Source organism: Theropithecus gelada, chromosome 19, assembly GCF_003255815.1.
Source record: "Theropithecus gelada isolate Dixy chromosome 19, Tgel_1.0, whole genome shotgun sequence".
Taxonomy (NCBI): domain Eukaryota; kingdom Metazoa; phylum Chordata; class Mammalia; order Primates; family Cercopithecidae; genus Theropithecus; species Theropithecus gelada.
The window spans coordinates 3,929,736-3,957,235 of NC_037687.1; the positions used below are offsets into that span (position 1 = coordinate 3,929,736).

Genomic DNA, 27,500 nt, shown 5'->3' on the forward strand with positions numbered 1-27,500 from the left:
TTTTTTTTTTTTTTTTGAGACGGAGTCTCGCTCTGTCGCCCAGGCTGGAGCGCAGTGGCCGGATCTCGGCTCAATGCAAGCTCCGCCTCCCGGGTTCACGCCATTCTCCTGCCTCAGCCTCTCGAGTAGCTGGGACTACAGGCGCCCGCCACCTCGCCCGGCTAGTTTTTTGTATTTTTTAGTAGAGACGGGGTTTCACCGTGTTAGCCAGGATGGTCTCGATCTCCTGACCTCGTGATCCACCCATCTCGGCCTCCCAAAGTGCTGGGATTACAGGCTTGAGCCACCGCGCCCGGCCGAAAACAATATTTTTTAAGTGACACGCAGAGCAATTTTAAAAGAAAGCCTACTGGCCAGGCGCAGTGGCTCACGCCTGTAATCCCAGCACTTTGGGAGGCCGAGGCGGGCGGATCACGAGGTCAGGAGATCGAAACCATCCTGGATAACACGGTGAAACCCCGTCTCTACTAAAAATACAAAAAACTAGCCGGGCGAGGTGGCGGCGCCTGTAGTCCCAGCTGCTCGGGAGGCTGAGGCAGGAGAACGGCGTGAACCCAGGAGGCGGAGCTTACAGTGAGCCGAGATCGCGCCACTGCGCTCCAGCCTGGGAGAGTGAGACTCTGTCTCAGAAAAAAAAAAAGAAAGCCTGCCAAGCTGGGCAGGTGAATCAGTCCCCCCCGTGCAGCCGCACAGCACAAAGCCAGCGTACAGTTAGCCCTGCTTGGTGGCTGTGTGGCCTTGGAAAGTCACTGGCTTTCTCTGGTGGCCACTGTCTTCAGGAGAATAGATCTGAGCCATCTTGAGGGCACCTGGGCCTCTCTCTGGACCCCACATGCTTGGGGCTCAGGCCTCAGTGGGCTCCACAGGCCTGTTCTATGGAGAGACTAGGCCTAACCTGGAGTCCTTTGGAGCTGGGAGTGGGAGTTGGGCAGGTGGGCGAGGACTGGGACCACCTGCCAGACTGAGAAGAGGGTGGTTCTGGGCCAGCCGGGTTAGCTCGTGCCCCCTTCCAGAATGCTCGCTGTTTTCAGGTGGAATCTGGGCACCACCCCAGCCCCTTGGCAGAATGGGGGCCAGAGGGTCTCCCAGCTGCCCCTCCTAGCTGCCCAGGGCTCCTGTGCCCAGGCCTGAGAGTTCCCCATGAGCACTGCCCTCCTGGCACAGCCAGGCCCGGGCCTCTGGCCCCTGTTCCTGACCACCAAAGGGCACCTACTAGCCTGGGTGTCCAGAAGCCTGGAGCAGTGGTGGCACTGCCAGGGACCTGCGAGCCCCATCGTGTTGAAGCTTCCTGCACACTCCGGTCCCCCAAGTCAGGAAGGATAGCCGGCAGCACCCCCTCTGCAGAGCAGGATGTGCAGGGGTGAGGGTGCCCACCGCAGAGTCCCGCATCCCTGGCTAGCCTCCTCCAGGCTCAGGGAGGGAGGGCCTGGCGATGTCCCCGTGGGACCAGTGGGGACACTGAGGCACAGAGTCGCAAAGTTAGGGTTCTGTGACCTGGGTTTCCCCGCCCTGCCTCCCTCTTCCCTCAAAGGGCCCTTTCTTCAACCCCCCCCACCTTCCTTTCCTTTGGGGACAATGGCCAACTTGAGGGAGGAGGCTGGGGCCGGGCAGGCCTCTTCTAGGCCCATGGGGTGGGGGCCGGCCTTAACTCCTCAGTGACCAGAGCCCTGCAGTGCTGGGGGCTGCAGGGTCAGATTTCCTCTCTGAAGGGGTCTCCTGCCGCTTCCCACAGCTGGCCCCAGCCTTAGCCTCTTTGTCACTGGATTTTTTTCTCGTTGCACCTAGGAAGTCCTCACGTTTGCCTCACTTGAACCCTTCCTGCTGCACATGTCTTTCTGTACATGGAGAAGGGAGAGCTTGCTGTAAAATCAGATGGGCACCTGCATCCCCTCCTAGCTGCCCAGGGCCCCTTTGCCAGGCGTGAGGGTCCACGTGGGCACCGGGTAGCCAGAGCTGGGTCCCAGGGGTGGAAACTCAGCCAAGGAGTGAGCGACTAGGGCAGCCTTGGCTCAAGCAGGAGAGCTGCTGGGAGCCTGCGAGGGGCCCAGACCGTGCTGGCCAGCTTGTGGCTGCCACTGCGTCCCTACGGGAGAAGGAAGAACCCACTGCTGCACACACAGGCCGGGGGGCTGGGTGGGGGTCAGGAAGGAGGAAGTGGCTTCCAAGCGGCCAGAGATAAGTGGTGTTTCAGGCCGACAAGGGGTAGTGGGAGCACTTCCAGACAGAGAAACGTCAGGACAGCTGGGGGAAGCGGGGAGACAGGCTGGCACCATCACTCTGAACCCCAAGTTGGTTGGGCAGGTGGCTTCCTAGAGGAAGCAAAACTGGTCCACTAGGCAGCTGAGGGCCGGGTGGTGGATGGAGAGGCCCTGTGGCCTGTGGGCCAGGGTGGTCTGCCCTGCAGGGCCCAGGGCTGGGGGCTGTCCTGAGCTAGCCGAGGATGGAGTTTAGCCGCATCCCAGAAGTGTGAGGAGGCAGCCGGGGTCCCCGCGTGAGTTCCTTCTGGCTGTGGGCCTGCTGCCTGTGGAGGGGAGGGCGGTGCCTGCCCCGAGCCTTCATGTTTCACGTGTTTCCCCGTGTTCCGTGCAGCTTGCTGGCGGGCACCGTCTTTTTCTTTAAAGAAGCAGCTACACTTCTGGGTGTGCGGGCTGCCTCGGCGTGGTGTCCGGGGCTGGGCGGCGGCCACTTCCTGGCTCACAGCCGGGAGGCCCCCGGGTCCATCTCCCAAAGGAATCCCTGCCTCATTCCCCACTGTGGCCTTGGGGATGGTGCGTCGGTGACGGAATTAAGTCACAGCAATGACCCCGTCGGTGGCTGTGTTGCATGAAACTTTCCAGAAAAGTCCCGTGGGTCACAGCCCACGCGGGGTAGGGGAGGCCACATAGGCCACCTGCGTGTGGGGGCTTCGGCTGAGTCTGTGGTGTGCCTAGGTTGTGGTCAAATCTAATGGTGGTCGCCGCCTGACTTCCTCTGGTCCCTCGTGGCCCTGAGCCACACAGCGAGGCTCAAGGCTCGTTTTTGGGGCATCCGTTCTGGGAGGTGGTCATGGGTGCTGGAGAGAACCCGAATCCCAGCCCTGTGTCCCACTGTGCCCACCTCTCTGACGGCGTCCTCCGTTCCCTCCCCACAGTCAAGGAGAAGCTGCGCCTCGATCCCGACAGCGAGATCGCCACCACTGGTGTGCGGGTGTCCCTCATCTGCCCGGTGAGTTGGGGCAGCCTCCTCCTTGGGGCCTCTCCTGCAGCTGTACTTCCTCCCTGGTGGCCCTGGGCCCAGGGCATCTTGGCTGGACCGTGAGCCTGCGGGGGCAAGGCTGGTCTTTGTCCCCCCGTGTTCCTGAGAAATGAGCGTTGGAACAAACCACAGGATGGAGCTGGGGGTGAGGGGTGCCGGGTGGGCGGGCACAGCAGACGGGTGCCATGCTCACGCAGCCCCTCCCCCGCAGCTGGTGAAGATGCGGCTCTCTGTGCCCTGCCGGGCAGAGACCTGCGCCCACCTGCAGTGCTTCGACGCCGTCTTCTACCTGCAGATGAATGAGAAGAAGCCCACCTGGATGTGCCCCGTGTGCGACAAGCCAGCCCCCTACGACCAGCTCATCATCGATGGGTGAGCCTGGGGCCCCGGGAGGGCGGCCGGAGCCGGACGGCCGTGGAGATCTCGGTGGCACCCTGCTTCCTGCAGACCCCGTGCTGCCCCAGCAAGACACAGCAGTGGGGACACGTGGTCCCGGAGCTTTGGAAGCCCCGGGCTGTGAGAAGAGCCCGTTTCTTCCTCACGGAACTTTTCAGAGCCTTTGCTGTGCAGGCGATAGGCATGTAGCTTAGGCTGCAGAAGGCGGGCTCAGGTCCACCCCGCTCCCACATGACCTCAGGCAGGTGTGGCCTTGAGCTCCAGGAGTGTGGTTTTTGCCCCCAAAAACCAAGCCGGACTCTGCTTTCACACGGCGTTCGCCCCAGGACGCGCAGCAATGGGGGTGGCTCCTCACAGAGAGGCAAAGGAGGTGGTGCCCCCTGGAGTGCTCTGGCCACACCATACCCTTCCCTTCCTGGGTGGCACAGCTGTGGCCAGGCATTCCCCAGGCCACAGGGGACAGAGGACAAGACCTTTCTCCCTGGAGGGGGGCTCTGCCCAGGGCTTGAGTTTCCAGAAACTGAGCCCTGTTGTCTGTGGCACCTGATGCGGCTCCTGCCCGGCGCCGGCCACGCCCACCTCTCGTCCCCAGAGCCTCTGGGAGGGCGTGAGGCCACAGCGGCACGAGCTGGTGCCCTCACAGGCGGGAGCAGGCCCTGCCTGGGGCGGTGAGCTGGGCCCCCAGCCCTCGGGTGCACGGCCTCAGTGGACCGTGCAGGTGAAGGCAGGGCTGGCCTGCCTCTGGGGTCATAGATTTGGTCCCTAAGTAGACCTCCGGTTTGTGCAGTTGTCCCCATCCTGGGAGGCGGACCTGTGAGCTTCCCCATTTTACAGACGAGGAAACAGGCTCAGAGGAGGCAGCCAGCAGCCGGAGCCCCCCTCGGCTCACAGGGGGCCAGACTGGGACTTGAACTTGGCCTGAGTCTGGGTCCCCTCTGTGGAGGGCTGGGTGGCCACCCCCTTGCATCCCAGCTTCGGGTAGAGAGAGGAGACCCTGGGGCCGGGCACGTGGACTGCCTGAATGGCTGCTCTGTTCCCAGCTTGACAGCTGTGCAGCCGGGTGCCCGCCTTCCCCCACAGGCCCGGAGTGGGGCTTGGGCTTGGGGTGGCGGCAGCTCTTACAGCTCTCACAGCTCCAGGGCCACCAGGGCTGGGGCAGGCAGCTGTATCCCACACAGGCCTTGGCCTCAGCAGCCCATGGGACTCAGTGTAGCCAGGGGGGCTTCCCGGAGGAGAGGTCCTTGATTCATACTTTGTTCCATGAGCCCTGTCGTCTCTCTGTCCCTGGCTCTGAGTGGGTGACCCCAGGGTCCCCAAAAGAGTCCTGTTCCAGACCCTGCCTACAGGGAGCCTTGTTCTTGGCAGGGGGAGCAGATAGAGGAGCAGAGCCAGACATAAACTGCTGTGTCTGTCTTGGAGAGGAGGAAGAGAAGCTGTGGGGTGGGACTTTGGAGGGTGAGAAGGAGTTTTGCAAACAGGGCAGTGAGCAGGCAGAGCTGTGCTACGCCTGCGGTGGCCCCCCGGCACAGGGGGCTCTGAGCATTGCCTCAGAGAGACCTCGGTGGGGCAGGCGGGGGGCTGGCCTGGGTGAGAGGAGTCCCATCAGCCTCAGAAAGTGTCGCCCAGAAGGCTGGGTATGGTGGCTCACGCCTGTAATCCTAGCACTTTGGGAGGCCGAGGCGGGTGGATCACGAGGTCAGGAGATCAAGACCACAGTGAAACCCCGTCTCCACTAAAAATACAAAAAATTAGCAGGCGCGGTGGTGGGCGCCTGTAGTCCCAGCTCCTCGGGAGGCTGAGGCAGGAGAATGGCATGAACCCGGGAGGCGGAGCTTGCAGTGAGCCGAGATCTCTCCACTGCACTCCAGTCTGGGTGACAGAGCGAGACTCTGTCTCAAAAAAAAAAAAAAAAGAAAATGGCCGGGCGCGGTGGCTCAAGCCTGTAATCCCAGCACTTTGGGAGGCCAAGGCGGGTGGATCACGGGGTCAGGAGATTGAGACTATCCTGGCTAACATGGTGAAACCCCGTCTCTACTAAAAATACAAAAAACTAGCCGGGCGAGGTGGCGGGCGCCTGTAGTCTCAGCTACTTGGGAGGCTGAGGCGGGAGAATGGCGTGAACCCGGGAGGCGGAGCTTGCAGTGAGCTGAGATCCGGCCACAGCACTCCAGCCTGGGTGACAGAGCAAGACTCCGTCTCAAAAAAAAAAAAAAAAAAAAAAAAAAAAAAAAAAAAAGAAAGAAAATGTCGCCCAGAGCGGGATGAGGGCTCTCCTGTGTGATGAGAACGACGCCACTGCAGGCGCCTGGGAGCAGCTGTAGCCTTGACAGTAACAGGCCAGCCTGGGCCCTGCATGGACCCATGAGGCATGGGGCCTCTCCCCAGACGCCCCCCAGCCACTGCGCCCTTCCCATCCTGCGGGTGGGGAGACCGAGGCCCTTTGGCCAGGACGGGGTCGGGGAGCAGAACCAGTGCCTGCCTCCAATTGGCCCTGTGGCCTCAGGGAACTCACCCCCTTCCTGAGCCTCTGTTTCTGCGTTTGTGAAATGGGACTGGTAGGACCTCCAAGGAAGAAGGCCGTACACAGCGAGGGCGCTCTGGAGAGGCTGTGGCTGGGATGGGCATGGGGAGCCCCCACTCTGCTTCCAGTGCTGCCCTCACAGCCTCTGCAGGGGCTTTGAGCAGCCTTCACTGCAGGCCGTTTCCTGATCTGGGGGGCACACAGTGCAGTATGAAAGCAGATGTGGGCGCACACCCGCATGCCCACACATGGATGTGGTCCACACCGTCTCACACACCCCCACACCCATACAGTCCACACCGTAACCCACACCCACGTACCCACATCCCTACAGTGCACACCATCACACACCCCCCCCACACATCCATAGTCCACACCCTCATGCGAACACACACACACACCCATACGGTCCACACCATCACACATACACAATCCATATGGTTCACATCACACATGCACACACCTATACAGTCCACACCGTCACACATACATCCATACAGTCCACACCATCATACACATCCGTACAGTCCACACCGTCACACATACACACAAACACATCCATACAGTCCACACCATCACACACACACATCCATACAGTCCACACCGTCACACACACATCCATACAGTCCACACCGTCACACATACATCCATACAGTCCACATTCACGTATGCCCACATGCATCCACACATGGATGCACACAGACTCACGTGCGCGCTTGTACACATGCATCCATGCACACGTCTGCACACATGCACAGATACACTGTCACATCCCCACACAAACATGCATGCACACCTGGAGGTGCCCAGAGGGGCAGGGAGGGCAGGACCCCTACAGCCCCCACATCCCCTGCTCTTGTGGGTAGTTGGGGGCCACTGGTTTTGTGCATCCTTGCCCCACCACCCCTGGCGGTGCCGTGCGCATGACCTGCCGGGGATCAGCACCTGCAGGAGCCTGAGGCCAGGGGAGGGAATTCAGGGCCCCTGGACCCCTGTAGTTGGGGCGGTGAAGCTGCTCTTGCAGAGAGAAGTGGGAAGTGCTTGGCGGCATCCAGGAGGAATGAAGGGCTGGGGAGTTGGGGGGGCGGGGCACCCCCAGCCGCATCGTCAGCTGTCCGCCTCGCCCCAGGCTCCTGTCGAAGATCCTGAGCGAGTGTGAGGACGCCGACGAGATCGAGTACCTGGTGGACGGTTCGTGGTGCCCAATCCGCGCCGAAAAGGAGCGCAGCTGCAGCCCGCAGGGCGCCATCCTCGTGCTGGGTGAGTGCCTCGCCACCACCAACCGCGCAGTCCCCAGCCAGGGCCGCCTCAGTTTCCCCATTTATCAGTGGTTGCATCCTAAGTACCTGCACCCTGTCGCTGTCACCCGCAGGCCCCTCGGATGCCAATGGGCTCCTGCCTGCCCCCAGCGTCAACGGGAGCGGTGCCCTGGGCAGCACGGGTGGCGGCGGCCCGGTGAGCGGCGTGGAGAATGGAAAGCCGGGCGCCGACGTGGTGGACCTCACGCTGGACAGCTCATCGTCCTCAGAGGATGAGGAGGAAGAGGAAGAGGAGGAGGAGGAGGACGACGAAGAGGGCCCCCGGCCCAAGCGCCGCTGCCCCTTCCAGAAGGGCCTGGTGCCGGCCTGCTGACCCCGGCCGCACACTCGACTTTCCTGGTGCTCACCACGCAGAGGGGCGCGGGCCAGCCTCAGGCACAGAGGGAGGAGTGACCTTTCTTGTTCTTTTTCTTGTCGTTCCTTTTGTTTTTCCACCCCTTTGCCTGGCTCCTGGCACCTGTACCTCTGGACTCTCCTATGGGGGATTAAAAAAAAAGTAAAATGACAAAAAAAGATACAAAAAAGAAAAATGAAACAAAAAAGTCAAACTCTTCAAAACAAGGCCGGCCACCCACACAGCCGCCTCCCCGGCTGGAGTCCGAGCCGGGAAGGGGTAGTGGGCGGGAGGGACCAGGACGCTGCCCCGCGCCCTCCCCTCCGGATGCCCAGCTGCCTGCCACCCTCTTCCCACGACCATTCCAGCCGGTGCGCAGGGCCCCGGGCGGCGGGCGGCGGGGCACAGCCCCTCTCTGGCGACCACTTTGACGTTTGTCTCTTCCTTTGCTTTTTCTCTGCAAACACATCCTCACCCAGAGACCCTCACGCACCGAGCAACGAGCGTTGTAGCCAAGAAGCCATGGAGTGGGTTGGGGCCGGGAGGGGCAGTGGGGCGGGGGGATGGGCGGGCAGGATTGGGGAACGGTGGGCGGCTGGGGAGGGTTTAGCCACAGATGTGTTGTATTTTTTGAAAGTGCAATAATTTGGTATTTTGAAGACCCGGCGTGTGGCCAGGAACCCCCGGGGAAGGCGGGGGCCCAGGGTGCGGCACCGTGTGGCGTGGGGGGGTCTCAGTTTTCTAGCCAGCTACCTCGGTAACTCCAATTCAGGTTAACTTCCCTACGGAACAGCACAGATGTCCACAGATGTCCACAGCTGCCGCCGCCGCTGCCGCCACCATACCCCAGTCCTTGGGGCACGGGGGGTGGTCGCTTCCCAAGGGGCAGCAGGGACTCCGGCCACCCCAGCTCTTGTTTGGGTTGATTCCTCTCCTTTTTGCTCTTGGTTTTCCGACGGGTACGAGGCTGGCACCCTGTCCCCCGGGAGCCTTGCTTTTCCAGCAGGACCAGACCAGGGGCCTCCCTCCTGTCCCCAGGGGTTCCCGGCCCTTCGCAGGCCCCACCCATGCCCTTGGCCTCAGGGTCCAACAACTGGGGGCGCTTCCGGGGCTCTGCCTCCAGGATCCCGCAGCTGGGCACCCCCCTCGCCCCCCAGGAGACCGGGGCACAGGCAGGGCACCGACCTTACCTGGTTCTCCAGACCTGCTGCCTGCGGTCTGTTTTGCTTTTATCCTCCCCAGCCCAGAATTTTCCTTTGTATAAACAGAACTCCTAGTCAGGAAGCAATATCATTTCAGGTCTAAAGAAAGGGACGTGCATCTGGCCGAGGGCAGTTCAGTCTCGCTGCAGAGCCCGCAGCCCGCTGCGCAGCTCGGCCCCTCCCGCCCGCACGGGCTGCTGAAGGCCGCTGTTTTCTAATATTTGTATTCTAATTTAATTGTTTTTAAAAAATGCAAATAAAAAAGGTCGAGGTGAAGCCACCCAGGCGTCCGCTTTTGTGTGCCCTGTGTCTCTCAGTGTGTACCCTGTAGTGGGGGGTGGGGTTGTGGGAAGGACAGAAACAGCCCCACCCACATCTCTCTGTCGTGGTTATTGCCGAGTTTCAGAATTCAAAAGGTGCTGCTCGTGGTCAAATGAGGCAGATTTTTATTATTTATTTATTTTTAATAGACATGGGGGTGTCTCGCTATGTTGCCCAGGCTGGTCTTGAACTCTGGGCCTCAAGTGATCCTCCTTCCTCAGCCTCCCGAAGTCCTAGGATTACAGGCATGAGCTACCATGCCCGACCTGAATCAGGCCAGTTTTACTGTGTACTGTACTGCCTGGGCCCGGTGTCCACCAAGCTGGGAGACTGGGTGAAGGGGCTTGGGCCATACACAGAGTTCAGGTCCCAGGATTGTCCATGTCTCTGGGTGGCCAAGAAGATACACAAACGTTTTGCTTTTGTTAGAGGAAAAAAAAAAAGGGCCAGGCGCGGTGGCTCAAGCCTGTAATCCCAGCACTTTGGGAGGCCGAGACGGGCGGATCACGAGGTCAGGAGATCGAGACCACCCTGGCTAACATGGTGAAACCCCGTCTCTACTAAAAAATACAAAAAATTAGCCGGGCGATGTGGCGTACGCCTGTAGTCCCAGCTACTCGGGAGGCTGAGGCAGGAGAATGGCGTGAACCCGGGAGGCGGAGCTTTCAGTGAGCTGTGATCCGGCCACTGCACTCCAGCCTGGGCGACAGAGCGAGACTCCGTAAAGTACAAAAAGCTGGGCGTGGTGGTGGGACCCTGTAGTTTCACCTACTGGGGAGACTGAGGCAAGAGAGTTGCTTGAACCCAGGAGGTGGAGCTTGCCGTGAGAGAAGATCACACCACTGCACTCTAGCCTGGGTGACAGAGCGAGACTCCATCTCAAAAAATAAAAAAAAAGATACACAGACAACCATGGAGCACATGAGATGTTAGGGGTGTGAGATACCTGTCACCCCCACCAGGACAGCAGCAAGGGTCAGGGAAGCTGCAGTCCACACAGCTGGGGAGGACAACGCGGTGCAGCCCCTTGGAAACAGCTGGACAGTTGTTCAAAAGGCTAAACGTGGAGTTAGCGTGGGACCTGCAACGCCAGCCCCAGACATGGCCCCGAGGTAAGTGAACACATCCGTCCACATTGAAACGTGTTCATGGATATGCACAGCAGCCAAATGTGGCCACGACCCTTGTCCAACCAGGGAGTGAATCAGCGCAGCGTGGCCATCCACACCGCGGTATGACAGCCATGGAAAGGAGCGAGGCTCTGACACAGGCCCCAGCACAGACGAACCCTGAGGATGCCAGGTAAGCTTAGTGAGAGACACCAAAGGCCACGTGGCATGTGGTCCCGTTTCTATGAAATGTCCAGGACAGGCCAATCCACAGAGACAGGAAGGGGATTCACGGGTGCTAGAAGGTAGAGAAGGGGATGGAGAGTGATCACAAATGGATATGGGGCATCCTTTGGGCTGGATAGAATGTTCTGGAATTAGTGGTGATGGGTGCATAATTTTTTGAAGGAAATTTTTTTTTTTTTTTTTTTTTTTGAGACAGAGTCTCACTCTGTCACCCAGGCTGGAGTGCAGCGGCGGAATCTCGGCTCACTGCAAGCTCCGCCTCCCGGGTTCACGCCATTCTCCTGCCTCAGCCTCCCTAGTAGCTGGGATTACAGGCACCCGTCACCATGCCCGGCTAATTTTTCGTATTTTTAGTAGAGACAGGGTTTCACAATGTTAGCCAGGATGGTCTCAATCTCCCGACCTCGTGATCCACCCGCCTCCGCCTCCCAAGGTGTTGGGATTACAGGCGTGAGCCACTGCACCCAGCCTAAGTTTTTGTACTTTTTTTTTTTTTTTTGAGACGGAGTCTCCCTGTCGCCCAGGCTGGAGTGCAGTGGCCGGATCTCAGCTCACTGCAAGCTCCGCCTCCCGGGTTTACGCCATTCTCCTGCCTCAGCCTCCCGAGTAGCTGAGACTACAGGTGCTCACCACCTCGCCCGGCTAGTTTTTTGTATTTTTTTTTTGTAGAGACAGGGTTTCACCGCGTTAGCCAGGATGGTCTCGATCTCCTGACCTCGTGATCCGCCTGTCTCGGCCTCCCAAAGTGCTGGGATTACAGGCTTGAGCCACCGCGCCCAGCCAATTTTTTGGACTTTTAGTAGAGACAGGGTTTCACTGTGTTAGCCAGGATGGTCTCAATCTCCTGACCTCGTGATCTGCTTGCCTTGGCCTCCCAAAGTGTTGGGATTACAGGTGTAAGCCACTGAGCCCAGCCTTTTTTTTTTTTTTTTTTGACACGGAGTCTTGCTCTGTCGCCCAGGCTGGAGTGCAATGGCACCATCTCGGCTCACTGCAACCTTCACCTCCCAGGTTGAAGTGATTCTCCTGCCACAGCTTCCTGAGACTACAGGCATGTGCCACCACGCCTGGCTAATTTTTGTATTTTTACTAGAGATGGTGTTTCACCATGTTGGCCAGGATAGTCTCAATCTCCTGACCTCGTGATCCATCTGCCTTGGCCTCCCAAAATGCTGGGATTACAGGCATGAGCCGCCACACCCGGCTTTGAAGGGAATTTATGTGGTGTGTGAATTACACTTATTTTTATTTTTGAGAAAGGGTCTCACTCTGTCGCCCAGGCTGGAGTGCAGCAGTGCAGTCATAGCTCACTGCAGCCTCGACCTCCTGGGCTCAAGCGATACTTCCTCCTCAGCCTCCAGAGTAGCTGGGACCACAGGTGTGCACCACCACACCCAGCTAATTTTTGTATTTTTTGCATAGACGTGGTTTCACCTTGTTTTTCTGGCTGGTTTCGAACTCCTGGGCTCCAGCGATCCTCCCTCCTCAGCCTCCCAAAGTGCTGGGATTACAGGCATGAGCCACCGCGCCTGGTCATCCCTGAAGCACAGAGGTTAAGGAAGCACCTAACCCTGGTTTATGGTCCTGAGGCTGCGGCTCCTTCAGCTTCCCGACGCTGTGGGACCTCTGAGCAGAGGCCTCAGTGTGCCCTGAGGGTCCAGGGCACAGGGGGCTCAGGACATGGCTGTAGAACCACTGACCCCCCACCCTGCCCCAGCCCGTGTTGGGGACTTGGGCACAAATCCTGGCTGCAGCAGGTTCACGGGTGGCCTCGCACAGGTATGGGGCTTTGCCATGGGGTCCACACAAGGACCCGGAGGCCCTCAGGCTTCATGCTGTGGCCTCTGTGGTGTTTCCTGGCAAGGGCTGGGCCAGGCTTTGTCGACTTCCTGTGGCTACTAGGAAGAGCTCAATCCACAGAGGAGGAGCTGGGGGTCTGAGTGGACCCGGTGCCCGGCTCAGTGCGGCCACCGGTGCCTGACTGTACCATCTGCTTCCATGAGTGCCTCATCCATCCCTTGGGGCTGGCCCCATCCCCACCCTTACTGGCCTGGACAGATCTTTGGACATGGGCCGATTCTGGTTGGAGGACAGGAGGTAGGAGGAGGCTCTCCCTCAAAGACCCTACCCAGAGGTAAGGGCTGCAGCTAGCTGAGGCTTCCAGCTCCAGATCCTGGCTCCTGGCCCTGGGGCCTGGCATGGGGCAGCACCCTGGGGTCTTCTAGCAGAGTCGGGTGGCCCCCAGGTGAGGCTACCCCGCCTGGGGCCTCGGGGAAGTCTGGAGTCAGCGGTGCCCAGGGCCCAGCCCTGGATTCTGCTGACAACCCGCCCGGCCGGTTCTCCCTGCTGCCCCTCTGGCCTTATCCTGTGCCAGCTGCCTGCCCACGCCAGGGGCTGTGGGTCACCTTCCTCGCAAGAGGGGCCTCTGGGCCTGGGCACTCCTCGGACACTCACCCCCCACTCCGGTGCTCTGGGTCACTGTCCACACCCGGCCTCCCCGCCATGCAACAGATGGACCCCAGAGAGATGGGCCTGGCTTCTGAGGCCGGACAGGAAGAGCAGGAAGGGTCGGGGACCTGGGGCTTCTCTCCTTGAGACCCAGGATCCAGTCACCCTGGGCCCGAAGGTGTGGTGTGGACGAGGCGCTCAACCCACCCAGTCTCTTCAGGGCCAAAAGGGGAAAAGGGGACCCCCCCCAAGCCCCCCTGCCCGCTCCCCAGCCTCCCCCGAACAAAACACAGAGAACATCAAATGAGGCGACTGAGGCGGCAGCGGTCGTAACAGGCTGCGTTTAGTGGTTTTTTTTTTTTATGTACAAGAAAAATGAATTTTTTTGTTTTTTCATCTTTTGTGTTTTTGTGTTTTTTTATTACTTTTAAAGCTTCTCCCTCCCCACTCCCAAAAAGTGCATTTTTATCAGTTTTTTTTGTTGTTGTTTTGTTTTAAATCTCCCACACTTTATAAAGACTCTCAAATACAGTCTCTGGAATGTCTATCTGTGCTTTGTACCCTGAGGGCGCCGCCCCGCCCCCCATTCAACCAGGCCTGGCCCCTCCAAAGTCCAAGGCACCTTGATTCTGGGCCTGGGGTGGGGTGGGGGGCGGGACCTGGGCATCAGACCCTCGTCCACAGCCTCCAGGCAGCCCTGGCGAGGAATGGGGGTCTCCCCAGCCCCCCCCCCCCCCTGGCCCCCGCCCCCCCCCCCCCCCCCTCTAAATCTATGTATTTAATGCGAGCTAGTCTTAACTCTGAGGTTGTAGCTCCTGGGGCACCCCCCAGCCTCCAGGCCCCTGACCCGTCCTGCGCCAGCCACCCACCCCCCCACCTCCGGGAAGGCTACTTCAACTTAAATAACTTTTTAAAATAAAACTGCAAATATAAATATCTTTCTTTCTCAAAAAATAGGATTTTTGCTTTTTTTTGTTGATTTTTAATATTTTTTTTTCTTCTGTTTTTCCTTTCATTCTCTCTGTCTCGCCTCCAACCATTCAGGCTGCCTGGACTGTCCCCGTCCAGGGAGGGGGCACCCCGAGGCCCCTGCCTCAGTGTCACCGCCTGTGAGATGACCGCTCCTGCCACGGCCCCGGGGACTGAATTGTGCAAAGAACCCCGTCCCCCACCTTCCCCGCAGCCGCCCACTTCCAGGGGAAGACCTTGGAAGAGGCTGGGGGACCCCCCCTTGGAAGGAAGCAAAAAGACAGTGACAGGACTCCACGGCCACAATGGTGGGGGGTCTCCTGAGCGGACCACCCCGTGGGGGCGGACTTTGGTATCGCCCGCTCGAGTCTGGCTGGCCGCAGGCCCACACCCGTGCCAGGCTGGGCCTGCTCTGGCATTTTACATTCACTGGTTTATAATTTTTTTTTTTCCTTTTTAAAAACTTTTTTGCCTTTTTTTTTTGTTTTTTGTTTGTTTCCTTAATCTCAAAAGGCAGGGGGGCGTCGTGGGGCAGAGGCAGGTAGCAGCAACAGCTAGTAGCAAAGATGCTTCTCTCTCTCTCCTGGGCCCGGCAGGCTGGGGGCCGCTGCAGACGGGGGCTCCGGCCCGGCCACCTCCCCGGCCCCCCCGGGGGCCCCCCCCTAAGCCCCCCCCCCCCCCCGGACCTCCCCCCCGCCCCCTTGCACACCCCCACCCCCCCGTCCCCGCAACTTCCCCATGAAAATGGAAATAACAATTTCCCATTTTTTTTTTTTTTTCTTTTTTTTTTTTTTGTACCAGGCAGTTAAAAAAAAAAAACACCCCAAAAAAAGAAAACACAAAAAAACCCCAAACAACCAAACAAAAAAGCTTTTAGCTGTGTCCTTTCTTATGGAGTCAACACGACCCTCCTCAAATATTTCATTATTTTTTGTTTGTTTGTTTCCTGAAACGCGAGAATTCAGCAGGTATCTTTGGCAACACTTTATCACGACCTTAATTTAAAGAATAAAAATAAAATCGATTCACGTCTATATACAGTATGTGATTGCGCGGAGTCTGGGGAGGGCGGGGCGGGGCTGGGCTGGGCTGGGCTGGGGGGTCCCGGCTCTGGGCCCATGCAGAGGCTGTGGCCCCCAGGACGGGCGGGCAGTTAAGGCAAAGTGGGCGGGCAGGACAGGCGAAGCTGAGTGCGGAGCTAGGAACGAGGGTTTAGTGCAATCCCCGAGGTCTGTGTAAGTGTCGCGGTGGGCCGCAGCCCTTGTTCCTACGGAAGTCCCAGACCCCCCAAGTCCGGTCGCCCCCACTGGCCAGGACGACAGCTGTGATTTTAGAGTTGGTTTTATTGCGAGGGGGTGCATGGATAGGGGAACGTGGAAAGAGGGATCCCCGCTCAGGGGCCTCTCTGGGAGCTGGGGAGGGGTGTCCCTGGCCTGGGTGTTCAAGCTCCCTGCTCAGCCACAACAGATGGTTTTCTCTCCAGAACAGCTCGCCCTGTGACACTGGGGTGTGAACGCAGCCGGGGTGCTGTCACCCAGCCCCAGGGGAGAGGGGGGATCCTGAGACATTTGGAGGGGGCTGACAGGCTTAAGGGGGGGTGGGAAGGGAACCAAAACCATCCTGTAGAAACAACATGAAAATTGCCTTCTTAAAAAGCTTCCCTTTAAAAATGAAAGAAAAAGAGACGAGAAGATGTGTGTGTCACAGAGAAGGGGTATGGGGAGGTAGGGGGCAGGGAGACACCCCCCTTGGTCGGGCATTGACAAGAAGTCTCAGTGCAGTAGAGCGTCTATTTTCAGGGTCCCATGCTAGGCATTGCATATGCAAAAGGGGTGAGGGCATCCTGGCATCTGGCGACATCGTCTCCCCAACCCCGGCCCCTGTCCGTGGCCTGTGGCTCGGTCAACACCGGGCCTTGTAGGAGCCAGAGGTTGGGGGGAGGCAGGTCCCAGCCCCCCTGGATTACAGTCAGTGCCTTTGAGTAAAAAGAGGGGTGCCTGGGGTGGGGAGGGGGGCGGTGGTTCTAAGGCCCTGGAGGTGGGGGGCCCCTGTCACCCACCTCTACAGGGCAGGCGCATCCAAGGTCCAGCTCCTTGGTGGCCATGTGGGAGGATAGGCATGTTGGAGGATTGGGGGGTGCCGGTTGGGGATCGGGGTGCTCCGGCTGGAAGGCCCATCCCTGAGCTAGGGAGGAGGAAGGAGAGACCCCGTGGACAGACGGCCCTTTGTAGGTCTAGCGGGCACTAACACCTCTTCACGTCAGAACCAAAAAAGGGGACAGAAAGGGGGAGCGGGGGAAACAGCACGAACACCCCACAGTCCTGCCTTCAAGGCTGACGTCCGGGGGTGAAGCACAAACACCTCGGGGCGTCTCCCAGGTCCCCTGCGATGGCTTCCTCCTGAACCCCCCTTCTCGCTTTTTGGGGAACAGAAGTGGATTCTACGTTTGTGGTGGGTTTTTTTTTTTATTATTTTGTACAAAAATAAATCGACTTTTAGGAATTTCTTCTGCTCTCGCTCTCTCTCTCGCTCTCTCTCTCTCGCTCGCTTTTTTTTTTTTTTTTTGTCTTTTCAACTTTTCATAGAAGTTGGTTGTAACTTGTAAACATGTTTTTAAATTAAGAATTAAGATAAAGTGTAGTACCCGTTCCGTTACAAAGTGCCAAGACTTCTAATGTGGTTGGTTGCCTTTTTTTTTCCTTCCTTTCGTTTTGTAAAATCTTTTTTTTTTTTTTTTTTTCTAGTTTGTTTTATTGCTTTTGTGACATTGGAATTTGTGGATTTTCTCTCTCTCCCCCTGTCCCTGCCATCACCAGACCCTGGGGTTCCTCTGATCATAACTCTGTTTATCCCACACTGTTGCCTGCTCCTCTGAGGAAAAGTATATTATTTATATATATATATCTCTCTCTATATATAAATTTTGTTTTTAAGGAGGAAAGAGAAAAAAAAATCTAAAAAGTGCTTTAAAAATTTGGGAGACGGGGCTCGGGGGAGAGGACAAAGACAGAAGTTTTGAATCTCCAAACGTGGGGGTCTAGGTGGACGGGGCTGGGGTGGGGGGCGCCCTGAGGGGTGGTCCCTGGGGGTCCCGCCGGTTGTAAGTGCCGTGAAGGAAGGCGGCGGGAGCCCCCCCCAGGAGCCATCCTGGTGCCCCACCGGGAACCCCAGTCCGATCTCCTTTCTCCAGGCCTAGAAATAAATAGGTTTGTGTCTCAGTGGCCAGGAGATGTGGGGCGGGCAGGGGGCGGCAGGCAGGGTTGGAGGCAGGGAGGCCATTGGGGAGATGGAGAGGGAGACCCCTCCCTTAGTAAGTGCCCTGAGGAAGGAGGGTGCGGATCGGGGACGGGGGCCCATTTTAACGTCCGCTCAGAGCAGACAGAAATCATTTAAGGTCTTGTCTGAAAGACTCATAGAAACCAGCGAGGGGAGGAAATTAAAAGCCCACCCCAGTAACCCCCCCAGCCCCCCCCACGTCTACCCTCACCCCAGCCCAGGGCCTCGGATCGGGCCCCAGGCCCCATGCCGGGTGCCCAGGGGGCTGTGCGGGGTCTCGGATTCCTTGTGTCCTACAAAAAACCCCAAACCAAGCCCCGAAACCCAGCGATGGGGTGGTGGGGGGGAAGGGGAGCCAGGGAGGGCCGGGGCCCCTGTGGAGGGAGAAAAACGTCAGAAAGGAGGGAAATCTGAGAAAGCGCTACCCTAGATTCTGTGACGCGTCATATATATATATCTGTATATATATATATAGATATAGATATCTGTATATAGATAGATTTTCTTTTTTTGTGTTTTTGGGGGGGTGGTGGGTGATTTTTTTTCTCTCTCTCTGTCTCTCTCTCTCTCTCTCGGGTTTCTGTTTTCTCTTTTTGGTTTTTAGGCGAGTCCGGCTGTGAAGTTACCGTCGGTGGCGGCCCCGGGGCCACCTCCGCTGTCACCTCCTCCACCGGCGCCCGCTACATTCAACCGGCCCAAGCCGTCGGGGCTGGCCACGTCCTCGTCCTCGTCCTCGTCCTTAAAGTGCTTCTCCTGGCCGTTGCGCCGGGCGTCGGGGGAGCTGGGCTGGGCGGGGGCGCCGGGGGTCGCGGTGGCCCCCGGGCTGGGGTCGGGCCCCCCCGCCCCGGACGCGGGGCTTGCGGCCGCGGCGCGAGGGGACGCCGTTGCAGCCGTCTTTCTTGAGGTGTCTGTGCAGGTGGTCGGAGCGGACGAAGGTCTTGCAGCAGCTGTCGCACTGGTAGGGGCGCAGGCCCGTGTGCACGCGCATGTGGTTCTTCAGGTCGTAGTTGTGGGCAAAGGCGGCGCCGCACTGCTGGCACAGGTACGGCTTCTCGCCCGTGTGCTTCCGCATGTGCACCTTCAGCTTGTCCTGCCTGTGGACGGGGCACGGGGCGGGCACGGTCAGCGGGGCCGGGGACCCCCGATCCCCGCCCAGGGACCCACACGGACGCGCGGCAGGCCCCGGACCGCCCTGGCAGAACACGGACCGTGCACCGGAGGTTTCGGCGCCCCGATGGGGACGCTCCCTCGAAAAACGGAACGAATGGGGGCGACTTCGCATTCTGAACATCTGAAGAGGGGCTCGGACCCCGCGTGCTGTGCGGCCTTGGGAAAATGCTAAGCCTCTCTGAACCCCGTTTCCTTTCCTTTTTTAACTTTTTAAGAGACAGGGTCTAGGCCAGGCATGGTGGCTCACGCCTGTAATCCCAGCACTTTGGGAGGCTGAGGAAGACGGATCACTTGAGGCCAGGAGTTTGAGACCAGCCTGATCAACATGGTGAAACCCCGTCTCCACTAAAAAAAAAAAAAAAAAAAAAGGCCGGGCGCGGGGGCTCAAGCCTGTAATCCCAGCACTTTGGGAGGCCGAGACGAGCGGATCATGAGGTCAGGAGATCGAGACCATCCTGGCTAACACGGTGAAACCCCGTCTCTACTAAAAATACAAGAAAATTACCCGGGCGAGGTGGCGGGCGCCTGTAGTCTCAGCTACTCTGGAGGCTGAGGCAGGAGAATGGCGTGAACCCAGGGAGGCGGAGCTTGCAGTGAGCCGAGATGGCGCTACTGCACTCCAGCCTGGGGCACAGAGCAAGACTCCCGTCTCAAAAAACAAAAAACAAAAAAATTAGCCGGGCATGGTGCCAGGCACCTGTAATCCCAGCTATTAGGAAGGCTGAGGCAGGAGGATCACTTGAACCTGGGAGGTGGAGGTTGCAGCAGTAAGAGCAAAACTCCGTCTCAAAAAAAAATTTGCCAGGCGTGGTGGCGCAGGCCTATAATCCCAGCTACTTGGGAGGTGGAGGTTGCAGTGAGCCAAGATCATGCCACTGGCCTTCCAGCCTCGGTGACAGAACGAGACTGTCCCCAAAAAAAAAAAAAAAAAAAAAAAAAAGAGAGACAGGGTCTGGCTTTGTCCCCCAGGCTGGAGGGCAGTGGCGTGATCACGGTTCCCTGAAGCCTCGAACTCCTGGGCTCAAGCCATCATATATATATGTAAGTTTGAGAGATACGGGTCGAGCTATGTTGCCCAGGCTAATCTCAAACTCCTGGGCTCAAGCGATCCTCTCGCCTCGGCCTCCCAAAGCTCTGGGATTACAGGTGTGAGCCACCGTGCCCGTCCTGAACCCCCTTCCCTACCGCAGAAGGAGACAGTGGGCTTCTGCCACTCCATCCTGCCCCTACCCCTGAGGTAGGACGAGGCCAGCCGGTGCCTGGTGCCTTCATTCATGCCACAGACCTTTGCCGAGTGCCTGCTGAGGGCCAGGCCCTGTTCCAGGTGCTGAAAATACCGCAGGGAACAAGACAGGCGAATATCCCTGCCCTCTTGAGGCTGGCGGTGGCCGAGGTGTTTGGTGACAGATAGGGTGACCAACTGTTCTGGTTTTAGCACTGAAAGTCCTGCATCCTGGGAAACCCCTCTGTCTGGGACAAAGTGGGGCAGTTGGTCACCCTAGTAACCGAGTCCCCACCCCATGGCACCCAGGACCGCCCACTCTCCCCTCACTTCAGTGTCACTCCCCTATCTGGGCTCCACCCTGACATGCAAAGCGTAAGCTACCCGGGAGCCTTTGCAGGTGCTGTTCCCACTGTCCGGGCACTTTCTTTTATCCTCCTGGATCTTCACAGTCAAATTTGGGCTCAAATTTGGCCTCCTTCCCCAGCCCTGTCTCTATCCTCCTGCCATCATCATCTGACTCTTGTTTTTTTGTTGTTGTTTTTTTTTTGAGATTGAGTCTCGCTCTATCTTCCAGGCTGGAGCACAGTGGCGTGATCTCGGCTCACTGCAACCTCCGTCTCTCGGGTTCAAGCAATTCTCTTGCCTAGCCGGGATTACAGGCTCCTGCCACCACACCTGGCTCATTTTTGTATTTTTAGTAGAGATGGGGTTTCACCATGTTGGCCGGGCTGGTCTCGAACTTCTGACCTCAGGTGATCCACCTGCCTTGGCCTCCCAAAATGCTGGGATCACAGGCGTGCACCACCACACCTGGCTGATTTTTGTATTTTTAATAGAGACAGGATTTTCACCATGTTGGCTGGGTTGGTCTTGAACTCCTGACCTCAAGTGATCCGCTTGCCATGGCTTCTCAAAGTGCTGGGATTACAGGCGTGGGCCCCCACGCCTGGCTAGTCTCTCTTGCTTCTATTGATTTCCTTATTTCTCCTCTGTCTTCCTGATTGGACCACGAGCCCTGAGATAGCAGGGGTTGGGTGTGACTCGAGGGCCCCTCCCTACCCATCTCGCCCCACGGGGGCAGTGTGGACCCAGCTCAGCCTGGCGCCTTTAGCCTACAAAGGCAGTCACCATATCAGCCCTGGGGTGCCTGTGGCCTAGGTGGCTCCTGAACCCTTGGAATGTGGCCACTCTGAACTGATGTGTGCTGGAAGTGCAAAAGGCACCCCAGCTTTTGAAGACTTGATATGCAAAAGGTGATGTAAAATTGCTCACTGAGGATCCTGCATATTGACTACACATGGAAATGCATCTTCTGGGTTAGGTAAAATGTTTCAAGTCACTTTCACCAACTCCCTTTGACTTTTTTTGAACGGGGTTGTCAGAAAATGTTAAAATATGTAGGTGGCTTGCTGGCTGGGCGTGGTGTCTCAGGCCTGTAACCCCAGCGCTTTGGGAGGCTGAGGCAGGCAGATCATCTGAGGTCAGGAGTTTGAGACCAGCCTGGCCAACATGGTGAAACCCCCGTCTCTACTAAAAACACACAAAAAATTAGCCGGGCATGGTGGTGGTGGGCGCCTGTAATCCCAGCTACTTGGGAGGATGAGGCAGGAGAATCGCTTGAACCTGGGAGGTGGAGGCTGCAGTGAGCTGAGATTGCGCCACTGCACTCCAGCCTGTGCGACAGAGCAAGACTCACCTCAAAAAAAAAAAAAAAAAAGTAGGTGTCTTGCCTATTCCCATTGCATGATGCCAATCCATAATAATAAAGTGTACTCCTTCCTGGGATCCAGAGGGCAGGAGGGAGCCCTGGGTCTTAAGAGCCCTGGCTAGAATCTGACCTGTTCCTTGCTGCTGCCTATTGCGCTCCACATCTGAGCTACTTTGGATTTCTTCCTTGTCACACTCAACAGACTGAGGACTTCTTTAGTGTGGGGACTGGCAAACTCCTATTCATCCCTCAAAGCCCTACCTTGAATGCCCCTCTATCTTTCCTAATTCCCAAAGACCTGGCTCCCCTCTGGGTTCCTCCAGCCCTAAGTCCTTCCCTCTGGGACCAGCTACAGAGCTGGTGTCCCTAACTTTAACCCCTCCTTGGCTCTGTTGCCCTGAGGGTCAAGGCCTGGCCCTTTGCAACCAGATCCCTACCTTATCTCTAGCCTTGCTGCCCCACTGAAGCCAACAGCACATGGTAACTTGCTAACAGAACCCTGGCCTAACCAGGTCTGTTACCAACCTCCAGGCCTCTGGTTTACTGATCACCTTCTGCAGAGCCCACGGAGAGGTTTCCAGGCTGCCCTGCCTAGATCTGGCCCAGGGCCGGGGTCACAGAGGGGACGGCAGCCATAGGTTTTTCTAGAACTGTGCAGAGACTCCCCAGATGAGCCTGGGAGGCCCAGAGAGAGGAAGGGACTTGCCTGGGGCTGCACAGCAGGCTAGAGGGCCACACAGAGGTGGGGTGGGGGCGGAGGTATCCCTAGTTTCATCACCCCGAGCCCCAGCCTGGGTAATTATAGCCCCGGCCACCACAGGCCCCACTTACTCAACGCCCTGCTGTGACTCAGAGGGGCCTCGGGCTCCCAGGCTTTTGGAGGGTGGGGGTGCTGGTGCCCTGGGGAGGGGGGATCCGGGCACGGGGTGGGGGAAAAGAGGAAGCAGGTGGGTCTAAATTGGGGTGGGAGGAAAAGGCCTCAACAATTGTCCCTCTCTAAGCCTCAGTTTCCCTGACTGAGGGGATCAGCCCTAGGTCGGGTGGGATAGCCAGCAGTGCCCGAGTCAGAATGAAACCAGGTCTGTGGCCTGTGGCCTGTGGCCAGGGAGGCAGGACGGGGGCCACCACCTTCGCTCAGCCCGGTCCCCTCTGCAGACCCCGGTTCTCTGCACCCCACCAAGCTGCTCTTCCTGACCTCAGAGACGAACCCACAGTGAACCCTGCCTGGAGGAAGAGGCCCCCAAGACCTCCAGTACCCCAACCTCACCAAGGAGGGGTAAGCCACCAGCTACACTGCCTGCCTCCCAAAGTGCCCTTTGCCCCCTGCCTGGCACTCCTGGGCGCCGGAGTCCAGGCCGCACCCTCCTCTCCTGGCCTGCTGGGGAGGGGGCCGGGGTGCTGGGGAGGGGTCAGTCCCAGTTCCTGTCCCCACGGGGTGCGGCTGGGAAGCTGGGACAATGGCCTCTTTCTTCAGCCTCGGTGGGCGTGGCTGGGGGAACCCCAGGGCGGGCGGGGGGCAGGGGGTGGTGCTGAGTCACCCGGCCTGGCCAGGTCCCTGCCTGTCAGCCCCCTGCCCCCACCGCTACAGCCATGGGGATCTACGAGGCCTAGCCAGCCACCTCTGGACTCCTGAGACCAAATCGCAAACTGCCCCGACCTGGCCTTGAACTCCTGCTGTTTAGGGACCAAGCCCCACGGCTCCCACAGGGGCACGGTGATCTTTCAAGCTGAGCTGGCCTCAGGGCCTCTGCACTGACTGTTCCCTCTGCCTGGAACGCCCTTTCCTACAGCTCCTTCGGGTTCCAGCAAGGCCTGTCCCCGGCGCCTAGAACAGGCCTGGCACCAGCAGATGCTTCATAAATGTTGGCTGATTGAAGCAAATTACCCAGGCTCACGGGAAACTCAGAAACCGCTCAACAGCCTGGGCTCTCCCTCCCTAAGCCTGAGGTTCTGTCACCCTCTCCCAAAGCAGAAACAGAAAAAAATCCAGAAGTGCAGAAGAGAAGAATGAGCCCTCCAGGGAGGAAGAGCGACTGCACCTTCCCGCGACCTCCCGCAGCTCAACCCTGTCCGGCACGCTTTGCATATGACCTGGCTGTCATCTTATGTCTGGCCTGCGCTGTCACCCACCGGGATGTCCGCACACAAGGGCAGGGCCTGGTCTAGGTTGTTCTTAACAGGCACGTGGGTTAGGGAAGCGGTGGCTTTGGGCCCAAGAGGTGGGGTGTGTCTGTGTGCATGTATGTCTGTGGGTGCATGTTTGCAATGTCTGCACATATGTGTGTGCATGTCTGTGCATGTACATGTCTGTGTGCATGTGCCTGCGTGCATGTTTCTATGTGCATCTCCATCTGTGTGCGTGTCTGTGTGCACGTGTGTGTGTGCATGTGCGTCTGTGTGTATGTGCATGTGTATGTGGTGTGCATGTGTCTGCCTGTGTCTGTGTAGCATGTGTGCACATGTGCATCTGTGCATGTGCACGTGTAGTGCGTGTGCGTCTGTATGCATGTGCAAGTGGCATGCATGTGTGTGCATGTGCGTGTACATGTCTGTGCATGTGCGTGTGGGCGTCTGGGTGTGTGGATGTGTACCTGGCATGCATGTGTGCGTCTGTGTGTGTGTCTGCGTGTGTACATGTCTGTGTGTACGTGGCGTGCATGTGTCTGTGTACGTGTCTGTGTGCATGTGCATATATGCATCTGCACGTCTGCATGTCTTGTATGTGCGTCTGTGTACGTGGCACGCATGTGTGTATGTGTCTGTGTGCATGTGCGTGTGTCCGTGCGTCTGCGTGCATGTGTGCGTGCGGTGCAGGGAGAGAGGCGCGGAGGGGCCTGCGAGTGGCCGATGCCGGGGCAGGGAGCAGGGCGGCGCCTCCCCCGCGGCGGGCAGCTCACCTGGTGAAGCGGACCTTGCAGATGTTGCACTCGTAGGGCTTCTCGCCCGTGTGGGTGCGGATGTGCCGCGGCAGCTTGCCGGCGCCCTGGATGACCTTCTCGCAGATGGGGCACTTCTGGAAGGCCTTGGCTCGGATCTTCTTCTCCACCTTCTGCGACCAGGCCGGGTAGACGTCGCCGTCGTGGGCGCCGCTGAAGTACTTCAGGTAGTAGTCCATGACGCCCTTGTCGTCGGCCCGCGACTCGTCGTCGCTGTCCCCCGCCGCGGCCCCCGCCCGGCCCACCGAGGACATCATCTGCTGCAGCAGCGTGCTGGCCGCCAGCCCGTCCACGTCGGGCCCGTCCCCGTCCTCGCCCTCGGCCGCTCCCGACAGGAAGCCCGGAGAGTCGCCCGGCTCGGGGGCCGCCTCCGACAGCGACGCGGCCTCCTCCTCTCCGCCCCGGCCGTAGTGGCCGTTCTGCGTGGCGGCCGGCGGGGCCACCGGCGGCGGAAACAGACCCCCGGTGGGGGCGTCCTCATCCCGCTCCGGCCACAGACCCGGGTTGCTGTCGCCCTCGTCCCCGTCCCCCGTCGGGGGTCGCTCGGCCGGGGGGCCCGGCCCATAGAAGTCTAAGCCGTTGCAGTCGCCCGCAGCCACGGCGGCCACGGCAGCGGCCACGGCCTCCTTGGTGGCATCCAGGTCATCATCGGACGCCCCGAAGGCGGACCACGGGAAGCTGGCGGCGGCGGCGGCGGCCGCGGGGGGCAGGCTGTTCATGGGGTTGCTCTGGAAGAACTCGAGGTACTCCTTGGCGCGGAGGAGGTTGCGCTGATCAATTTGATCTACAAGGTCCAGCTGCCCGGCGTCGGCGCCCGCGTCGGCCGCCAGGATCTGCCGGTCCAGGAGGTCGGCGCACACGTGGCTCACGGCGGGGATCTCCAGCAGGCGGGCGGCGCTGAGGATGTCACCCACGTTGGCCGTGCTGACGGTGAGCGTGGCCGTGTAGGCGAAGTCCATGAGCGCGGTGAGCGCCTCGGCGCTGACGAAGTCGATCTCGTACACGTTCTGCTGGTCCACCACCGCGCCCGACGTGAACAGCTTCTTGAAGTACTGGCTGCAGGCGGCCAGCACCGAGCGGTGCGTGGGGAACTCGCGGCCCTCCACCAGGATCACCACGTCGCACAGCAGGCCCTGCGTCCGCTGCTCGTTCAGCCCACTCAGGATGTCGCTGCTGTGGTCGGGGAACGGGATCCCGATGGGGCCGTCCACGCCGCCGGCCATCTTCCGCGCCGAGACCTGCAGCAGTGGGGAGGAAGAGGGTGCTCGTGAGTCGGGGTGCGGGGGTTCCTGTGCCCACTGACGAGGGCCCTAGGCCCTTGAGAAGCAGCGCTCCACCCTGCTTCCCCAGCCTCGATTCCCACCTGCACGTGAAGGCGGTCAGATGTCAGGCCTTTCCAGCCCAAGCTTCCCCAGCTGTGCACCAAAGCGATACATGTCCTGCCTCCAGCCTCTTTTCTTTTTTGGTGTGTCTTTAGTAGAGAAGAGCTTTCATCATGTTGGCCAGGCTGGTCTCAAAACCCTGGCCTCGGCCTGGCCCAGTGGCTCACGCCTGTAATTCCAGCACTTTGGGAGGCCGAGGCGGGCGAATCATGAGGTCAGGAGATCAAGACCATCCTGGCTAACACAGTGTAACCCTGTCTCTACTAAAAAATACACAAAATTAGCCGGGTATGGTGGCGGGGACCTGTAGTCCCAGCTACTCGGAGGATGAGGCAGGAGAATGGCATGAACCAGTGAGATCGCACCACTGCACTCCAGCCTGGGCGACAGAGTGAGACTCCGTCTCAAGAAAAACAAAACAAAACAAAAAACCCTGGCCTCAAATATCCAACCGCCCCTGCCTCCCAAGGTGCTAAGATTACAGGCATGAGTCACTGCGCCCGGCCAAGACTCAGTTTTCCATCTGTGCATGAGGATAGCCAGATGTCCTGGCTCCCCAGCCTCAGTTTACCCAGCTGTTCCCAAGGGCAGTCAAATGTCCTATTGTCTAGCCTCAGTTTCCCCAGATGTGCATGAGAATGGTCGGATATCCTGCCTCCCCCAGCCTGTCTCCCCAGCTGTGCACAAAAGCAATCAGATGTCCTGTCCCCAGCCTCAGTTTCCCCAGCTGTACAGGAAGGCAATCAGGTGTCCCACTCCTGGCCTGTTTCCCATCTGTACACGAAGGCGGCCAGATGTCCTGCCTCCAGCCTCAATTTCCCCAGCTGTGCATGAGGACAGTCAGGTGTCCTGCCCCCCACCAGCCTCAGTTTCCCCAGCTGTGCCCAAGAGCAGTCAGATGCCCTGTTCTGTCTCATCAGCGTGAGATTATGCCGGCAAAACCCACACTGGGCGCTTAAGTGTCACAGGCACACTGGCACCACCCCTCCCAGGACGACCCCCGGGAATGCCTGTTGAAAGGGGACTTTGAGGCCGGGCTCAGTGCTCACACCTGTAATTCCAGCATTTTTGGGAGGGTGAGGTGGGCAGATCACTTGAGGTCAGGAGTTCAAGACCAGCGACCAGCCTGGCCAACATGGTGAAACCCTGTCTCTAATAAAAATACAAAAATTAGGCTGGTGCGGTGGCTCACACCTGTAATCCCAGCACTTTGGGAGGCTGATGCGGGCGGATCACCAGGTCAGGAGATCAAGACCATCCTGGCTAACACAGTGAAACCCCATCTCTACTAAAAATATAAAAATAGATGGGTATGGTGGCACACGCCTGTAATCCCAGCTACTCAGGAGGCTGAGGCGGGAGAATCGCTTGAACCCAGGAGATGGAGGTTGCAGTAAGCCGAGACTGCACCACTGCACTCCTGCCTGGGCCACAGAGCGAGACTCCATCTTAAAAAAAAAAAAAAATCAGCTAGGCGTGGTGGTGCGTGCCTGTAATGCCAGCTACTCGAGTAGGAGGCTGAGGCAGAAGAATCGCTTGAACCCGGGAGGCGGAGGTTGCGGTGAGCCTGGATGGAGCCACTGCACTCCAGCCTGGACAACAGAGCAAGACTCCATCTCAAAAAAATAAATTGGCCGGGCGCGGTGGCTCAAGCCTGTAATCCCAGCACTTTGGGAGGCCGAGACAGGCGGATCACGAGGTCAG

The 27,500-nt window shown here is 58.7% G+C and overlaps 2 protein-coding genes across 2 annotated transcripts in view; one reads left to right on the forward strand and one right to left on the reverse strand.

Moving 5' to 3' along the window:
* PIAS4 (protein inhibitor of activated STAT 4) overlaps nt 1–9,286 on the forward strand; it is a 31,220-nt gene extending 21,934 nt beyond the window's left edge. The window contains exons 8-11 of the mRNA XM_025368687.1: nt 3,131–3,204; nt 3,446–3,606; nt 7,281–7,411; nt 7,524–9,286. Of these exons, the coding sequence (XP_025224472.1) occupies nt 3,131–3,204; nt 3,446–3,606; nt 7,281–7,411; nt 7,524–7,783 (626 nt within the window). The 3' untranslated portion in view covers nt 7,784–9,286. The remainder of the gene's footprint in view (nt 1–3,130; nt 3,205–3,445; nt 3,607–7,280; nt 7,412–7,523) is intronic.
* Nucleotides 9,287–14,594: 5,308 nt separating this feature from the next.
* ZBTB7A (zinc finger and BTB domain containing 7A) overlaps nt 14,595–27,500 on the reverse strand; it is a 23,641-nt gene continuing 10,735 nt past the window's right edge. The window contains 3 exon segments of the mRNA XM_025367820.1: nt 14,595–18,215; nt 18,217–18,469; nt 24,376–25,652. Coding sequence (XP_025223605.1) covers nt 17,976–18,215; nt 18,217–18,469; nt 24,376–25,637 — 1,755 coding nt within the window. The 5' untranslated portion in view covers nt 25,638–25,652 and the 3' untranslated portion in view covers nt 14,595–17,975.